The sequence below is a fragment of the Triplophysa dalaica genome, chromosome 15 (assembly GCF_015846415.1).
Source record: "Triplophysa dalaica isolate WHDGS20190420 chromosome 15, ASM1584641v1, whole genome shotgun sequence".
NCBI lineage: Eukaryota > Metazoa > Chordata > Actinopteri > Cypriniformes > Nemacheilidae > Triplophysa > Triplophysa dalaica.
The window spans coordinates 4,150,129-4,167,969 of NC_079556.1; the positions used below are offsets into that span (position 1 = coordinate 4,150,129).

At 37.6% G+C, this 17,841-nt stretch overlaps 3 protein-coding genes across 3 annotated transcripts in view; 1 reads left to right on the forward strand and 2 right to left on the reverse strand.

Annotated features, from left to right (window-relative positions):
• Nucleotides 1–6,103, reverse strand: part of adck1 (aarF domain containing kinase 1) — a 90,559-nt gene extending 84,456 nt beyond the window's left edge. Inside the window, exons 1-3 of the mRNA XM_056767998.1 lie at nt 6,044–6,103; nt 4,929–5,068; nt 4,640–4,723 (exon numbers count right to left, since the gene is read on the reverse strand). Coding sequence (XP_056623976.1) covers nt 4,640–4,723; nt 4,929–5,060 — 216 coding nt within the window. The 5' untranslated portion in view covers nt 5,061–5,068; nt 6,044–6,103. The remainder of the gene's footprint in view (nt 1–4,639; nt 4,724–4,928; nt 5,069–6,043) is intronic.
• Nucleotides 6,104–6,843: 740 nt separating this feature from the next.
• On the reverse strand, nt 6,844–7,936 carry slirp (SRA stem-loop interacting RNA binding protein). The gene is made up of 4 exons (XM_056768020.1): nt 7,818–7,936; nt 7,429–7,487; nt 7,240–7,347; nt 6,844–7,053 (listed from the first exon to the last, which is right to left on the reverse strand). The coding sequence occupies exons 1-4, from the start codon at nt 7,894–7,896 to the stop codon at nt 6,985–6,987; spliced, it is 315 nt and encodes a 104-aa protein (XP_056623998.1). The 5' UTR covers nt 7,897–7,936; the 3' UTR covers nt 6,844–6,984.
• A 180-nt stretch (nt 7,937–8,116) lies between these two features.
• Nucleotides 8,117–11,987, forward strand: alkbh1 (alkB homolog 1, histone H2A dioxygenase). Its single transcript, XM_056768019.1, has 6 exons — nt 8,117–8,245; nt 8,627–8,735; nt 9,079–9,241; nt 9,820–9,910; nt 11,007–11,200; nt 11,459–11,987. Exons 1-6 carry the CDS (start codon nt 8,117–8,119, stop codon nt 11,904–11,906), a joined length of 1,134 nt encoding a protein of 377 aa, XP_056623997.1. The 3' UTR covers nt 11,907–11,987.
• The last annotated feature ends 5,854 nt before the right edge of the window (nt 11,988–17,841 follow it).

Sequence of the window (17,841 nt, forward strand, 5' to 3'; positions counted from 1 at the left end):
TCTATTCATTGGGTTTAATTGCTTCAGGATTGTGCATTTCATTTTACAGAAATCCTACAAAGTTTATCGTCTCCCAAAAACGTGTCCTTTTTTTGTCACATCCATAACGCATAACCCCTTTATTTTATATATGTATGGGCGTTTAGACTGTATCAACAAGGGTTCAGTCAAATATAAACGGATTGTTCAATATAATCGTAACAAATTCATTCTACAAGCATTTTTATGACACGTTCATCACACAAAATTTCACGTCCATAACGCTGGAATTGCCCATCTGCATTTTGAAACAAAACAACTGCACTGAGATATTTGAAGTTTCATGTCAGTTAAGACAACTCAAACATTCATATTAATCTTGGACAAGCCCTAGGGTCTTGTCTATGAAACCAGGCAAAAGTTACGTATAGTAAAAGTTTTGCATCTGGTGGATCCAAAGAGAACGGCACATCAAATTCTGATATTTATTCAACTGCAATGCATTTAATTAAAATGTGACAGTTGTAATAATCTGTTATATAGTATATTATATTAAGTAAAACTGTGATGATATTTAGATATTCAGGAACTCAATGCATTTGTTTACTGAGATGTAACAAATTATCATACACTGAAAAAAATTCCATGCATTTCGAAATAACAAAATGCTCTATTTACTGTACGTCCATCATAAAAACATTTGTCAACTGCAACAAATTAACAAATGTCTTTTTAATTTGTTTTAAATTAAATTTTAATGAACCATTTACAAGTATACACTCTTCAAACGGTTCATCTTCTAAAAAAAAGTTAATTGAGGAAAATAAAAGAATGAAGCATCTGCAACAAAAGTTACGGTCGAAAACGGTTAGGAAGGAGAGACGCGGCAGGCGTTTAGCGTCACAACTGTTCTCAGGTGGTCTTTTCAGAGGTAGATAAGAGACATTATCTCTCTCATCTGGTTCTTACTGCTGCACTCCTTATGGTTTCTTTGGGGCCAGTGTGACATTGATGGGAAAAAAAAGTGTTTTCCTCACTATTCATAGAGCACATTATCTGGAGGCATTCAGCTACGGGTTAAAAGGTGCTAAAGCATCTATTAAGAAAACACCAACTGTGGACCTGGTGATTTCTCACACCGCAGGAATACATTCCAAGCAGCCCATTTCTCCACCTTTGACTGTCAATTATGTACCAACTTTGCGGGAAAAGCAATAGAATTGCACAAAAATCTAACATGTAATATCCAAAAGCATATATTATACAACTAAAAGACAGAGAATTATGAGAAATGCAAGGTCTTAGATTGTACATCAACCCAAACTGTGTTTCAGACACTAAGATATTTAGGGAAAATGACTTGAGTCACAAAGTCGCAAAACAGTTTTAAATCTAATCTACGATTTTGAGCAATACCAACAACAAAAATATTTCACAAAGCCGTCTTCTTTTTCAATGCCTTCCAACCAGCTTTCATTTAAAAACACTTCTTACAAACTGATCCATCCTTAACAGATAAAATCAAGTCCTGCACGGCTTATTCCTTTGATAATTCCAGCAGACACATTATACATTGTACAGAGCTGTAATTTTTAAGCATTAATTTAATACAATTTAACACGATTTATACAAAAAATAACAACTTGAATTGATGAAAATGATGCCTTCCTAGCAATTCAATCAAAAATGAGTTGCTGGGATGCATAATTTTGTTCAAAAAAAGCTAAACTCAGCTCAACAAAGTTTTAAAAATTAAAATTAAAAATGAAGTGTCTACGGACACGACGCGGACAAAATTACGATGGGTTCTAATGCGTTCCATTGTCTTTTGTGACCGCGACGTTGTTAAATTATGGATATCGTAAGAAATCTTAACAAGCAAAATGTGTGGTGACGCTCATATGCACCTTAAACCGCCCCCATTTATAGTGTTCCCCAAACTGTTTTTGGAGTCCCTGCGATCTTTATATCATGCAGAAGTCATGGTGATTTAACGGCTGGGAGGGAAGGCACAAAGAGCAGGTGGCCTGGCCTGCAGAGAGCGGAGGCATGCTTAACTGTGTGGAACGCCCCTCATTACACCAGTCACACGCAGCGGCCATTACAGAGCCGCAACACCTGGGAGCTCTCCCATGATCCCCTGCACTGTTCTCACTAAGCAATCAGACATGCTTGTCCTCCTGCCAAACATATAACGCCTATCGAAACCCACCTCCCCCACGAAACTTTAGCGCCGAAATATGAAAATAGCTTATATCGCTGGAGTTTATCTTAAATCACTTTCAAGTGCCCTATGACGTAAATTTGTATTGTATTGACCCAATTATGAAAATTCTCTCATGTAGGCTACTCACCCTCAAGCATATGACTTACATTTTATATGCAGGCCTGAAAAAACATCATCATAAAAGTAATTCAAAACACTCCAGTGGGTTAAAAAGAATGTCTTCTAAAGCTAAAACGATGGTTTATAAACTAATGATTTGTCAGAGAAAACCATTAATATTTTGAGAAAACTCTCTGTGTTGCTAAATAACACTTTAGCGCCAATTATTGTTTAATTGCAAACTACATTCTGGGAAGAAATTTGATTACGCTTCAAACAAAAACACAATATTAAATGGCAGCTAAATGTTTTGTCGCACATTAAAATGCATTACGTAACATCTTGATGGTAAGTACATTAATTATGATAATCACAAGGGCAACGCAAGCATCCTAAAGTACGGTATGTAAACACATTAACATGCTACTACATGCCTATTTGAAAACCTAACAGTTTTATGAATTTACAATGGGTCTCTCTATCTGACGTCAAAGGCCCCTGCAGCAAGTAAATCAAGTGAGCACTCTATTTGAGAAAAACGCTACTTAAAAGGCTTTTAAGTGCAATTAACCTGTGCAAGTGTCCACAACGCAAAGAAACGTTGTAACAACGTTGAAAAAACAAACCAAGAACGATCTGAAACAACCTATGAGCGGTGAACTAAATCGCCTAGTGAGAGAATAATTAGAAGTCAAACCTCTCCTCAATATTAAACCAGAGGCCTGCATTAATTCTAATCAGCGTGTGTAGCCAGGCTTGACTGCCGGCCCCCAGGGGCAAGGAAAGCAGCACCCTATCCTTCTCACCCGAGCCTGGCAAAGAGTGCAGCTGGCTCGGCCTCTGATCTTCAGGGTTCAGCGCTTTTCTCCAGCGACTGCCACACAAATTCACACACACAGGTGACAGACTCCAACCTTTCGCTGCACCAGCTGCTTAACTGTACCTGACAGAGCTGTTTAAATGGCCTTTATACACAGGGGTAGAAATGGCATTATCGTCCTGGCATTTGCCGTTTTGATCCTGAGAACAACCAGCCAAATTGTGTTTTAGAGCACTTTTAATTTCACGTGCGGTTTTTAGAAAGCTTGATCAATACATCAATTATGAGATTACATGTTGATTACTGATATGCGCTTATATGCCGTCATGTCGGTTTGAGTAATGTGCTGACCTGGATGACATTTAATAAAAACGTGATTACTTGTTGGACTACATGTATTTTAAGGTTATGTGAAAACATTGCATACTGTAAGAGTGTCAGCAAATTAATGGCACATTTTATTTTTAATGGTTAAATATTTCACAGTTCACAAAAGGGTTCGCCCAAGAATGAAAATTCTGTCATCATCTATTCACCCTCTTGGCACAAAAGAAGATATTTTGAAGAATGTTGGTAACCGTACAATTGCGGGAAGCATTCATTTCAATTGTATGGACACAGCTAGTCTCGGCCTCAGACGTCCACCCACGGATCGTTGTCCAAACGTCTGATGTATAAGGCACATTTTTCTGGAAACAATTCTTCACGTTCGAAGTCTTCATCTTATTGGTTGAATTTTACAGGATTTACAGGAAACGGTCTGCGAAGCAATCTTATCTAAGATTTAAGATGTTGTGTTTACAAAAGTGGAAATAAGAATTTCAACACCTACAAACAAGCCGTGGCACAAAGCGACACGTGGCCCTAGGGGCGGGCCTTGGCCAAAGTAAGCAGCGAAAGCTTCTAGACCTTCACTATGAAGGTATGGCTATGCGAGACTAAACCAATGCAAACCAATGACAAACATTCGACAACGTTTTAGTTCCACGTTAAAAAAAAAACGTTACGAGAATTAGGTCGAAATGTAATGAGAATTAGGTCGAAATGTTACGAGAAATAGTTCGAAATGTTGCGAGAATAAGGTCGAAATGTTTCGAGAATAAAGTCGAAATGTTTCGAGAATAAAGTCGAAATGTTCCGAGATTAAAGTCGAAATATTTTGAGAAAAATCACAGAATTGCTAGAAACAATGGATGTGGAGGATTTGGTTAAATCCTACTTTAGATAAAGATTTAGCAATAAGGAAATGATTTGTCTTTGGGCGCATCATCACGCCGTTATAATTAGTAAAAGGACACTGCAGCGGTTATGAAGGAAACTGAATATATTCAGAAGAAAAAAATCTGAGTGAGTAAATGCAACCAAAAGACGGAACATCCCATTGATCTTCTCTTTGGTCATCTACCATTTGATATGTAAACCACAAAATTCAATCCAAAACACCCATCAGTTTCAAGAAAAAAAGATGTCGACATGGCAGATTTCCAAAAACACAATAACTCAAAATATTTTACCTTTGATTTGACAACCCAGTAGTCTTCGGTGCCATATTGCACATCTCTGAGAGCCGTGAGGTAGTCATAACTGATAACAGCTGTCTGAAAATAAGCATTCAAAGAGGAAAAAATGATTGAATATGCACAGACAAGTTGGATTGAACTTCTCATCACCGCTGGCAGAAAATGCATATTTCGTGATAATACTCATTTGTTATTTAAGCTGCAACAGTGTTCTTGCTTGATCCACTTGTGCGATAAAAATAAAGACCATTTTAAGAATTTTATAGAAAATACTGATATTTACCGTCACAGCTGCCCTCCCAAATCGGATGATGCTATGGTCATTGAGGTCAAGATTTTTGCTGTACAGGTAGAACCCAGAGGATGCGAATACTGCAGTGGCAACAGATGATACTTTCAGTAGTCGACCAGCCATGTGAGATCCTGCAAAAAGACATGAAATACTGCACTCTTAGGTTTATGCAACAAAATTCAGTATTCTGAAATGGTGTAGCATTAAATGTTTATCCGGGTCAATCCATGAGAAGCTAAGACCCAGGCTGAGTTGTTCCAGAAATGGTTGTACTTTTGGCACCATCTAAAGTAGTATTTAATAAAAAAAATAGAAGTTTAATAGAAGTTAGATTTAATTATTGTGTGCGTTTAACTATATGAGCAGTTTGGAATAAGCAATTCATTTCTAGGCTAAAACCATCCTAATCGGTTCTACTTTTTTCGGGTCTCTCAGCCGATTAAGTAGGTTGTTTTAGGGGAGTTTTTACCACTTTTTTTTACCTGGTCAAATTGGACTAAGTTGATCTTAGCATGTCAGGGTGTAAAACCAGTAAACACCCAACAGGTAAAACCACCTGAACATCAGCTCCTTGGCCAAGCTATGAAGACTTAAACCAGTTTAATAAGTCAACCAACTTAGGGTATTTTAAAACGTGTATTATTGTTTTTATAAAATACAGTAACCAACCATACAAGAAAATAAAACATAAAAATAGAAAGAAAGAAAAGACTAACAGCAACATCTGAGGGGCGTGATTTAAAGGCATTACGTCACTGGGCTATGACATGTGACAATGTTATGAAAACGAATCAGCTAACGGGAATTCTGGTTTTAACCTAAACCAAATCGCGTCGAACACGATATTTGACAATGAAGAAAGTGAAAAAGTACATCGACACAGTTTACACACCGCACGTTTAAAGACATTCTCGTATAATATCTTTATAACAGTAGTCTGTGCATTAAAGGACGCGGCCAGGTGATCACAAACGCCACAGTATATATTCGTATTGTGCAAGCGATTGCGTAACATACACCGAGACAAAAAAAACGTTTTGCTGCTTGACACATGAACTAACAACAGTGATTATTCCATATAATATTAAAAGAGCAGAATGAGTTACCTTCATTGACTGTGTTCCCACGCCGTCATCCAGCAACCGGTTTTGCTATGACCTTTCAACTCCCTCGCAATGCATTGTGGTTGTCGTAGTTGTTACGCTCATTGGCCAACGGCAATGCAACAAAGACTAGTTATTCAATATCATGCTTATGTAGAATTAAGGATTAACTTTACTACTATTTAAAAATCTTTAAATATGAGTGAAATTCCTTTTTTTCAGATCATTAAACACATCATTAAAGTATGATGACAATATAGAAAATGGAAAGACCATAACATATCTTCTATTTCATGAATTGAATGAGCAGATCTCATTCAGTGTAACTAATGTACACATTTCTCTTTAGGAATCTCATAATGAGTAGCTTATTTAATTGAAAGCTGTGAACCTACTGAATCAGAACGTTATAAAAGACTAAAATGAATGAAGTACCCATCAAGGATATTTGCAGAATCAGAATCCACTTCAGAATGTGTTATATAGTTTAACCATTTTTCTCAAGGTGTAGATGGAAGGAAATTATAGAGGATTATGATAAAAGCCTATTAGAGATAGTGTGACCATATAGTTGGAAGTCATTGTGGATGTAGCCTTGATGAACTTCTATTAAATGCTGAATTTATATTTAACTTAACAATGCTGATAAATAATCTGAAGCAATACATCACACTCAAATTGTTAAATACTGTTAAACTTAATACACTGATTAATTTTGCCTAAGTATCTGTAATGACACTATTTCGATGTTATATACATTGCAGATATAAACAGAAAACTCTAGAAGAAAATCCTTCATCCCATAGTCAAAAAATAAGACATTTTAATGGAAAAGTTTTACTATGATACACAAATCATTGTCAAATTAAGAGACGTGAACAATAAATAGAAGTTCCATATTTTAAAGGACACAACGTTTGACTCCACACAAAAATCTGTCATTTTTAGCTGTCTTCTGCTTCTTTGTTTGATTTTCTTCCAATGAATGCCTTTCTGTTCCTTTGTACCTGAAGCTGCAATAAAACAAAGATTTAAATGATTATTTATTTTATTATGGTACAGACAGTATTAACAAGAGATACCAGAAAACCATTTTGGATTGCTCATTCACACTGTAAAGGCATAATTTCACAAGCATAAGATTAAAAACTGAATTAATTTTAGTAGTTTCTAAATTTGAAAAGTGTTTCCTGACTCGCCTTTGCTCCTTCAATAATGTGAGGATCCTTTTGAAGTGCATTCTGCAGTCCCTCTTCTGTATTGAAGCCTATCCAACAAAACCCCCGATGAAAGCCTGTCTCTTTATCCTGTAAGACAGTCAAAGAAACTCATTGCAACACAGTGAGTTTATACAAAAAAGATACCGATATACATTACTTCATACTTACAAGGGGCAGGAGACATTTCTTCACCTGACCGAATTGTCCGAAGTACTCTTTAATTTCCCCTAAAACAGAAAGCATTGCAATGCATCAACAACATTCTACTAGACATTATTGGAGTCCATTTTTGAATTGTGCAATGGCGACAAAACTTCAAAGACTGTATTTAGGATTCGGGAATAATAACTGTTTTGTTCATTTAGTCTAATATAAAAGACAATTATTTGATGCAAATGTAACGTTAGCTCATTATAGGCAAACAGCATATTGTATGATGCGCATGGATGGTATCGCTTTATCGAAAAACGTATATATCTAGGGACCGTTAATACATTTACGCAAATACTTCTCGCTTATTTAACTGTTATATCATTAACACGACAATTATTACTTACTGGTTGCGATCGTCCATGGCACTTTTGATACAAAAACCTCATAGACTTTCTTGCCTGCTGCTGCTGCTGCCGCTGCCATGTTTCGTCCTTGGCGAATGGAGCTGCCGCTGACCCTGATCACGTGATAAGAAAAACATATCCTTCAAGAATATGAGTAAAAAATAAATTGTAAATACTTAAAAGCAACTCTTATCAAAATTATTTAGCTTCATCGTTATTGCTTTGTTCAGTTTTCGTAGAAATAATCGCGTTGTACACCGTGACGTCACGAGTTGAAAGTTCACACGATGACGGCAAAGATGGCGTCCTCCATGGTGGAGCATGGAGAGGATGCTTTTAGGAAGTTGTTTAAATTTTATAAGAGGAGAAATCCTCCTCCAGACTTCAATGAGGTTATTAATTTCGCTAAACCTCTTAATAATGACAAGGTGAGTCTTTTGGACTTTTGAGATATTTGACACCTATAAACGTCTTCTTACTCAATGACTTACGTACGTAAACATATCACAAAAATATGTTACTCTAAAGATTATTTGTATTAGTTACTAGAACATAATTTAATATTAGACTTTGTAGTACATGGAACATTGTTCCTTGAAAATGAAATTCTGGATAATATTCTGATCAGCTGGAAAGTGTGTTGAACATGTGTAAGTACACTGTTGACTTACACAGTGTCAGATGTGCAGAACTAACGTGGTGATAGTACTGTTCTGACATTATATACATCATGAATCATATATGAATCAGGTTTGATTCACAGTTTTGAAATGTTACATTAATACCTACTTTGCTATCTGTGCCAATAGGTTTTTCGTTGTGAGCTTAACTCCAGCCCTTTAAATGAGGAGGAAGTTTCCAAAGCAGGTCTTCAACCAGTGAAAGACTGGAGAGCCTTTGCTCTGCGTGGATATCCAGGTGTGGTTTTGATTGGACAGTAGCAGATTCTGTCTTTCTCAATTTTAATTTTCTGGCAGTAGACTTTTAGTCAATATCTTTAATGGCAAATAAAATTGGCTGATATCTGCCTGATATAATCACAATTGTCTATCAGCTCAGCTTTAGCACTACTGCACTGTTGACAGATGAGTGTTTTGGATTCCTATGCATGTTATAGTAACACAGAACACTGTGAATGCCTTAAGTCCACTTGCATAAAATTGTATTAATGGAAACCCCAATATGTTTCTGTTTAATTGTTTACTCTGTTTATGAATGTAAGTGTCCTGTTTTATAACATGTTATCAATTTTGAATTTCAGGGTTCATTTTTATATCCAACCCATTCCTGCCAGGGTCTCAGCAATACTGGGCAAAGCAATGCCTAAAAAACTATCCACAGAAACCAAATGTGTGCAACCTGGATATGCATATGTCACCTGCAGAGACAGATAACATCTGGGAGCAAAGCATAGAAGGCATTCAGTAAGGCATTTTAATTGGCTTTGTTTATCAGGGCTACACTTTATCGTGTTATAATGATAAATACGTTTTTGTATTTGTTAGAACAAACACGCAGTGGTAAGATACAAATACATTATTACAAGTAAAAGTTACATTATTATATTTTATTTTGAAGAAATGGTATTCTGTTGAAAATGTAGTCAAATGTCTTGAGCTGACTGTCAAAAATGGTTGCACTTTACCTGTATTTACCCTACTTTTTTTGTAAATGGGCTGATTTTCCCAAAACAGTGCAATTTCAGAACACGAACTGTATTATTTTCACACTGCTGTTTATTCTGAGTCTGTGTTAAGTCACTATTATCTCAGTCTATGTATATAATTTAAGTAAAGAAAGAACTTATTTAATTCGTACTCCATTCTACAATGCTGAGGTTACCTTTCCCAAAGACACTTTCTTTGTGCTGGTAATTTCTCATAGATTTTAGATCTGAGCTGTGTCTATTGCTCAACATTTATGTTTAATGTTTGTGCATCTGCACTGTACGTGATCTGTGTCCCACTGTTTCTTATCTGAATGGATCTGTGAATTATTGCAGGAGAAAAGGCTCTGGGAAAAGAGAGCCCAAGACTCTTCTAGAAAAGCTGCGCTGGGTGACTCTCGGTTATCACTATGATTGGAACTCCAAGGTACCTGCAGTCACTTTCTATCATTTTTCAACTGCTAAACACATCTCACCAAACACAATCATCCCAATGAATGCTTAATGATAGATGGTTTCATCGGCTGCAGAGCTGATCCAAAGTTAACTTAATGTTAATTTGGTTTTTAATGCTTAAAATATAACTATTTGTTTTATATTACTATGAATTCATATTAATATGGTATGATATACTAGTTTTATTAAATTAATTTATAACTTCTTAACAGTCTTTGCGGAGGTCTACCGGAGGCCCACATAACGTTTGTTTATGTTGTTGCGGCTGAAACCATCTATAAAGCTTTGCTATTGACAACAGTCGACGGTTTTAAGTATTCTAGAGAGCTATATAATATTATCAACATAAACTGCATCAGCCCCTTTTAACGTTACATGGCAATAAATCCTTTTCTTTGTTTTTTCATGGACCAATTGTTTTTCCCAGAGACAGGGAGATCTCACACCGGCCGTGATCTTATTAGCATTATTTGCTTCTTTCAGGACATTTCATCTCTAATTGTACAGGCCTCATGTCTGCCTGTCTCGTTTATATGCTAATTACATAAAAGTGTTTAGTCTTCTGTCTTATTAAATCAGTCAGGAGGTGCATACCGGATTCATTAGCTCTGATCTTAGTTTGACACCGACGAACGCCTGACGACGGCAATCAGGGAATTTTAAGCAGAGACCCTTTTCTCATCTCTTTAAGTAGATCTGAAGGCTGAGGCATTTACTCAGATCAGATGAAGTACTTCAGTTCAGCCCTGCGAGAGGCTGTGCTCATATGATTGTCTGGTTATTACAAGATCTACTGTTAAATCAAGGAAAATTGAAGTTCATTTCGACAGTTTTGTTAACACTTCAACTTGTTAAAGTGATATTTGTGTGATGCCACATATTTAATTGTTTTTTTTTCATTTTATTTTTTATGATGAAAGAGCATTTAGATGCTGTTGTATAATGATCAAACATACCAGTTGATAATCGAAGGGTTGAGGTTATTTTATGGTCACTATAACCATTATGCCCTAAAATGAACCATGTGGAGTGGTTTATTGTTTTAACATATTTTCATTCTTTTGCAGACGTACTCTCCAGATCACTTCACTCCCTTCCCCACTGAACTTCACTCCCTGTCTCACAAAGTAACAGCAGCATGTGGCTTTCCCGGCTTTAATGCAGAGGCGGGCATTCTCAACTACTACCGTTCAGATTCGTCTCTCGGAATCCATGTTGACGAATCGGAGCTCGACCACACCCGACCTCTGCTTTCTTTCAGGTGAGGGTTATTTGTTTACCAAATTTTAATTGCTGCAGTTCTGGACTAGCTTTCGGTCTAGTAAATACTTACTGAACCAAAACCTAAGTTTACCTAAATATGTTACTTCGTCTTTCCTTCTTGAATTTGCAAGACTTGTTTTTTTTTATCCAAAATTGTGATTTTTGTATATCAATAATAAATTCATTCATCCTGCATGTTCTCCATAAAATTAAAATACGCAATTTGAAGTAAATTAAAGTTTAATTGCATTACCAGTTTTGGGCAGACTGCAGTTTTCCTGCTGGGCGGGGCTAAGAGGGAGGACCACCCCACAGCCATGTTCATGCACAGTGGCGACATAATGGTGATGTCAGGACCCAGCCGTCTGCTCTATCACGCAGTGCCCTGCATTGTTCCTGCCCCTGCTGGAAACCCGCTGCCATCCTGCCTGAGCGAGACACTAAAGAGTGAACCGCAGAACGATGACATCATTCAGAACGTGAATGAGGGGGATTGGAAGGTTTGCTCCTGGTATTTGGAGACGTCTCGAGTGAATGTGACGGTTAGACAAGTACTGGGATCCGGTCAGACCTTCCCAAATACAGAGACACTGAGGGGGGCGGCACACACATCTACGGACAGCTGTCAAAAATCAGATGAAGAGGGTGAAACTGGAACTCATAAGAAAAGAAAAACAGAATCAGGCTATGAGCGAGATTCATAATTTCTGTTTTGTGCCTTGAGGACAATTGTACATTATTTTATTTGTTTTATTTATGCAAAATACACCTGATATTAAACATAATGCAACTTTAATCAGTATCTGTGTTCCTTGGGAATGCTCAGCAACACGTCCTTGTTATGTTGCTTTTACAATGCAATATTTTGATCACTTCCCTTTCAGAGCAGGTGTTCGAAATGTGGTCTGTTACGTCCTACGTCAAGTCAGTTCGACTTGAAGCTCAGTTCTTCATTTTGCTCTGTCATGACCGAGTTCGCGCACAATGCGTCTCAGTCTGAAGAACAGCGCTGACATTCAGCTCAGTCTGTTGTGAGTCGTGACAATTTGCCGAGCACACGTCTGTTGATTTAAGGCCGGATGCCATGTTTGCTCACCCAGGGCTGTAACACTAAACACACCTGACCTTCAGAGGAAAACCAGGGAGACGGCGTATAATCTTTTTAATCTGGTCAAGCAGTGTCACGACGTGTCAAAGCTGGTGTGACATTGGCTATGACAAGATCCCTGAGGGACCCAAATTGACACGGCCATTGTGGCAGTAAGCACTGCAGTCTGCGTTTCCATGGCGACGAAACACAGCTGTCACTACGCTTGCCTCTCGTGAAGCTCTATCAGTGGATGTCTGCGTCTAAGATTTGTAAGATTAATGTTTGTAAAGGCATACATGCTCTGTAGTCCTAGCAGAGTGGTTCAGGGGTGTCATCACAGTTTGTCACTGCTTTGAAAACCTGGTGGGTTACATGCTCTGATGTTTATCATGGTAGTCATTTTAAAGGGCCAGTTCACCCAATAATATTAATTCTGTCATCATTTGCTCACCCTAAAATTGTGTAAATTTCTTTGTTTTGATGAACACATTTACATTTACATTTAGTCATTTAGCAGACGCTTTTATCCAAAGCGACTTACAAGTGGGGTAGATAATGGAAGCAATTAGGACAGCATAAGTACAACAAAAGCATAAGTGCAATCAAAAAGAAGACTAGTCTCATATAGCCTAACACAGTATACGGAACCATTCATACATATTTTTTTTTTTTTTTTTAAGAGTAGAGAAGAAAAGAGTAGAGAAGAAAAGAGTCAGAACAGATCAGTCAGATGTTGGCGGAAGAGATGTGTTTTCAGGCGTTTCTTAAAGATGGCTACAGAATCTGCAGATCTTGTAGCAGTGGGCAGATCATTCCACATAGGTGGAACAGATCCGGAGAAGGTGCGCGAGAGAGATTTTCTACCTTTATGGGATGGCACCACAAGACGTCGTTCGTTTGCAGAGCGTAGGGATCTGGCAGGTACATATGTCTGCATTAACGATTTAAGATAAGGTGGTGCCGAACCAGTAGCAGTCTTGTAGGCCAGGAGCAGAGTCTTGAATTTGATGCGAACACAGAGAAAGACATTTGGAACCAAACAGTTCTTGGCAACCATTGACTAATATAGTAGGAAAAACTACAATGGTAAAGTCAAAAGTGCCCCGGAACTGTTTTCTTGGGGTGAACTGTTCCTTTAATATATAACATTTATGTCCTTTGGTTGTAGAAGTACTAAAAAACCAAGATGAATGTCCAAAAACGAAACTATAAAGACACTAAGATGCTTATATCATGATATATCTGGGGCCTTTTTGGGTGAAGATTTTGCATTGAGAGAAATCCATCAAAAACTGTTAATTTTGTAGAACAGTCCATCACTGTTTACAATTAAAGCACATTGTATTCATTGGCATGAGCATTGCAGGTCTTTATAATGCAATAAAGAAATATTCCATTATTAAAAATCCTGCTGTCCTTCCAAAACCCCAGAACTGCCTTCACGAATCTTCGGAGTATACACGCTGGATTAATTACCTCTTGTTTTTGCTTATTGTATGACCGTAGGAGTCTGCATAGAGGAAAGTAATTGGTTTTGCGAAAGGTCTTTCTGGGGCCCTTTAAGCAAGCCACACAAACACCTCTCCATTAACCAAAGCAATTGTCACTTACGCACGAATATACCGCTGAGACAGTTCCACCAATTGCACGATGGTGATTATCCTATTTTTGGATTGACTCGAGTTCCTCTATAATTACATCAAATGAGAATGCAGTTCAATTCTATTGTAAGGAGCTCAATTATTCCCCTGCTTCCCTAAAGAATTATAGCAGTGGCCAAAAAGTAACATTCTCAAGTTTCCTACAGAAGTCAAAAGGACATTAAGCTAACATTATGTAAAATGTTATCAAACGCCCACACGCCCGGAGAAACATCAAGTATGTGGAGAGAGCTGAAGATGAGATGGCTCTCGTCTACCTTCACTTTCTAGCACCTCCACGCACACCAGTAGGGTTCTGGGTACCACATCCATTCGAAAGCAGGCAGAAAGGCCCTGCCCTCTCAGATAAAATTATACGCTGTCAGGATGATGTATGTAGTCATATAATTTTTATTGCCGCCACTTTATCTGCTCTTCCTGCTGGCGCCGTGTTTCTGCCCTGTTGCCCTCCCGTTTTCCATCGTACGTCACATTGCCTGACGCTGGCAGGTGGCGGCGACGGGGTGTGAGGCGGGCGCAGGAGTGCGAGACCCGGCCGCCCCTTCACGTCTCTGTCTTAAATCAGTGGTAAGAACGAGCCACTGTTGCCTGATCATAACGCAAAATTTACAGCAAAGACAGTCAGACATCCATCAGCGAGATGAGTCAGAGTGTTATGTTCGATTATAATGCATTAAATTTGCATTAAAGTTTTGTCTGCTGCATGAAATCTACCTGCAATGTTCGTCTTACAACATGAAATATGACAGGAATATCAATGCCGTATTTACAGTATTAACAAAGAGCAAAATGTAAGAATATATGTATTTGTGTTATTTAGTATTATTGCAGACTATTTTCAATTCACTTTGTAGCAAATGTGTATTGTGGTTCTAGAAGCTGCACATCATTTTCTGTTATCCTATAGAGCAGTGTTAACCAAGTCAAGACGACATAAATGAATAAAATAAGCAAAACATTAGTGATACAACTACAAATATACATACTGCTGTTTGGTTATTTTTATAACAATACATTTTGTTTTATAGAGTAGAAATTGTTAGTTGATAGGCCAACATTGTAGCAGGCAATGAAGGGGGCCACGAAGGAATAAATCACCCAAAAATTACAATTCTTTCATCATTTTCTCACGCTCATGTCCTTAAAAGCATGAAAGCCTTTCTTTTTGTCTTTCTTTATGCGGAAGAATGTTTTTGAATAACGTTTCGAAACCAAACAACATTGGCCTCCATTGTATGGAAACCAAACCATAGACATTTATTAAAGTATCTTCTTTTTTTTCCACAGATGAAATATACAAAGTTTTAAACGACGTGAGGTTTTATTTTTAGTAGAACTAATGCATTATACATTTTAGCAACAACCCTATATAACCATATTAGATATATACAGTATATATCAGCAACACCGGTGTTAGTGACTGACTACAATGATTTATCCTCACCACAAAGAAAAAAATATGATTTTACCTTCAAAAGCCCTCATTTGGGGAGTTAATTAAAGAACATTAGCTTTGCAAATCGGGCCAAAATTGTCATTTTTATAATCACGTCCATTACCAATAATTACTGCAGGAGTCACATTGAGATACAGGAGAGTGGGTGTGAACACATCCGTATCCTCATTCTGTAAGCACAACGCTCCCCCTAGTGCCACCAAACATGATCACTTAACTAAAATCAACACTGTTCCTCAACATTTAGCACAGCAGTCATGCCAGTATTCCTCTGTCTACTGATTTCATAGCATTTTTTCATCTGAATTATGCATCTGTGCTTCTCATTGTCAGTGGGTATTTTTTAAGTGTGTATGTGTGTGTCAGCTTGATTGTGTTTTGGTTGAGTTTATCTTAACTACTCTTATTGTTGTCTGCTGGAACAGTTTCCACACCATTAGTGGGCTTAGGATGTGCCCTTGCTTTGTGGTTTAAGAGCAGACAGAGCGTTGTCTGAACAGCTGTTTGAGTCCCGAGGTGAGCTGGTCAGAGGCAAAATGATTTGCCATTGTGGTTCGTCAGGAACGACCAGAATATTAAGCATTTGAAATAGATAGAGAGGTTTTAGATTTTTTATTTTACAGTTTAAAAGGCTTTGCGCATTGTTTATTCATTACCATTTGAATGCTAAAAGCACATGTCTTTCTAACTTAAAGGGATAGTTCACCCCAGTTCTTAGTCATTTACTCACCCTCATATCATTTTAAATGTGTGTGACTTTATTCTGCAGAACACAAAAGAAGATATGTTGATGAAAGCTGGTAGCCGAACAGAGCTGGCTGGCACCCATTCACATGTTATGGAACCAAAACCAATGCAAGTGAATGCCAGTTATTAACAATCTTCAAAATATCTCCATTTGTGTCCTGTGGAAGAAAGAAAGTCAAACAGGTTTGAAATGAGATGAGGGTGAGTAAATGATGACAGATTTTTTTCTTTTTGGGTGAACTATCGCTTTGGGAGCTATAACATTAATTTTCACATTATTTTATTTTCTTCTTTTGGTTCATAGTTTTAAATTAACTCATTTTGCAGACACTTTTATCCAACGTGACTTACAAGGAAGAGAGCATATTAACATTTTGTCATCATGCTAAACAGTGCCATTAGTTTACAATTGGGCATATTTGTGCATTTTCATTTTTCATGCATTTTTCAAACAATTGACCGTAGTGAAATTATAGTCATGTGATTTTCTATGTGACTAGTTATGTATTGCAGTGAACATGAACACTCTAAAATTACTGTATAGGATCTGTGAGTTAAAGTATTTGACATTAGATAAAGTGATCTATTATTTCTCTGTTTTACTTTTGTCTTTAAAATGCCTCTTTCTCTTTTCTGATTTTTTATTCATCTCCGAGCTTAGTGTATATCTCTACTTTGCAGTATAAGCTTTCAGACACTTCATACTGAGCAGAGTGTTTGAAATGTCACCGAGTGCTACATTTGAACACAATTTTAAGCTTCTCAAAGGTCACACTATTCAATGGTCCGTGCTTTTCATTTATTTGTTCTTTGTTTGGTTTGTTCGTGAGACATATGCCACATCAGTCGTAGCTCGGTTTTGTGTCGTCGCACAAACTCTTTTCCTGCCAGAGTTGCTCTGCGATCTCTGCGCTCATATCTGCTCAGGAGCGACGCTGATGGGTGAGAGATGTCTGTGGGTGTTTCTCTTTTTTTTGTTTTTGCCTCTCCAAGCACCACGAAAATGTCCAAGTACACACCTAAACTTAAAGTGGTAGTTCATCAGAAAATGAAAATTCTGTTATCATTTACTAAACCTCTTGTCATTTCAAACCCGTATGACTTTCTTTCTTCCGCAGAACACAAAAGAAGATATTTTGAAGAAAGTTGGTAACCGAACAGCATCAGACCCCATTTACCTCAATTGTATAAAAAAGTGAATGGGCTCCAGTTAACAATTTTGGGGTGAATTATCACTTTAGTGTGAGGGGCTGAGGTTGTCAATGCCATAAATACAGTTCTTACAATAATGTACCAATCACAGCTTGCCACCAGATTATTATATTTATATATCATATTTCTGATAAAAGACAACATGATCAAATATTCTCCAGTCTTCAAGACAGCAGAAATGTTGCCATTTTATCAACAATAGTTGTGAGTACAATAGATCTTGGGTTCAGGTCCCTCTCTATGTCTCACTCCCTTCTCTCTCTAGCTTTCTTTCTGTCATAAAATCACAGATTAGGTGAGCAAATGTTCAGACACACAGAGGAACACCAGCTGCCGTTGTTATGGTGACGTGCGCTTTCAGAAGGCAGAGCCCCTGGCCTCCCGGTGCGTTGATTATGGCCCATTATGTTATTTGCGCAGACATTGTTTTTAATCGGCCTGCACCCGTTGCCGTGGCAAGGCGGATGGGGCAA

Bases quoted from the DNA above. Each gene is read 5' to 3' on its own strand.
- alkbh1 (XM_056768019.1), top strand. From the start codon at position 8,117: ATGGCGTCCTCCATGGTGGAGCATGGAGAGGATGCTTTTAGGAAGTTG. The intron at 8,246-8,626 runs GTGAGTCTTTTG...CTGTGCCAATAG, and splicing joins AACCTCTTAATAATGACAAG to GTTTTTCGTTGTGAGCTTAA. The intron at 11,201-11,458 runs GTGAGGGTTATT...TTGCATTACCAG, and splicing joins CGACCTCTGCTTTCTTTCAG to TTTTGGGCAGACTGCAGTTT.
- slirp (XM_056768020.1), bottom strand. From the start codon at position 7,896: ATGGCAGCGGCAGCAGCAGCAGCAGGCAAGAAAGTCTATGAGGTTTTT. The intron at 7,488-7,817 runs GTAAGTAATAAT...TTTCTGTTTTAG, and splicing joins GCCATGGACGATCGCAACCA to GGGAAATTAAAGAGTACTTC. The intron at 7,348-7,428 runs GTAAGTATGAAG...ACTGTCTTACAG, and splicing joins AGAAATGTCTCCTGCCCCTT to GATAAAGAGACAGGCTTTCA.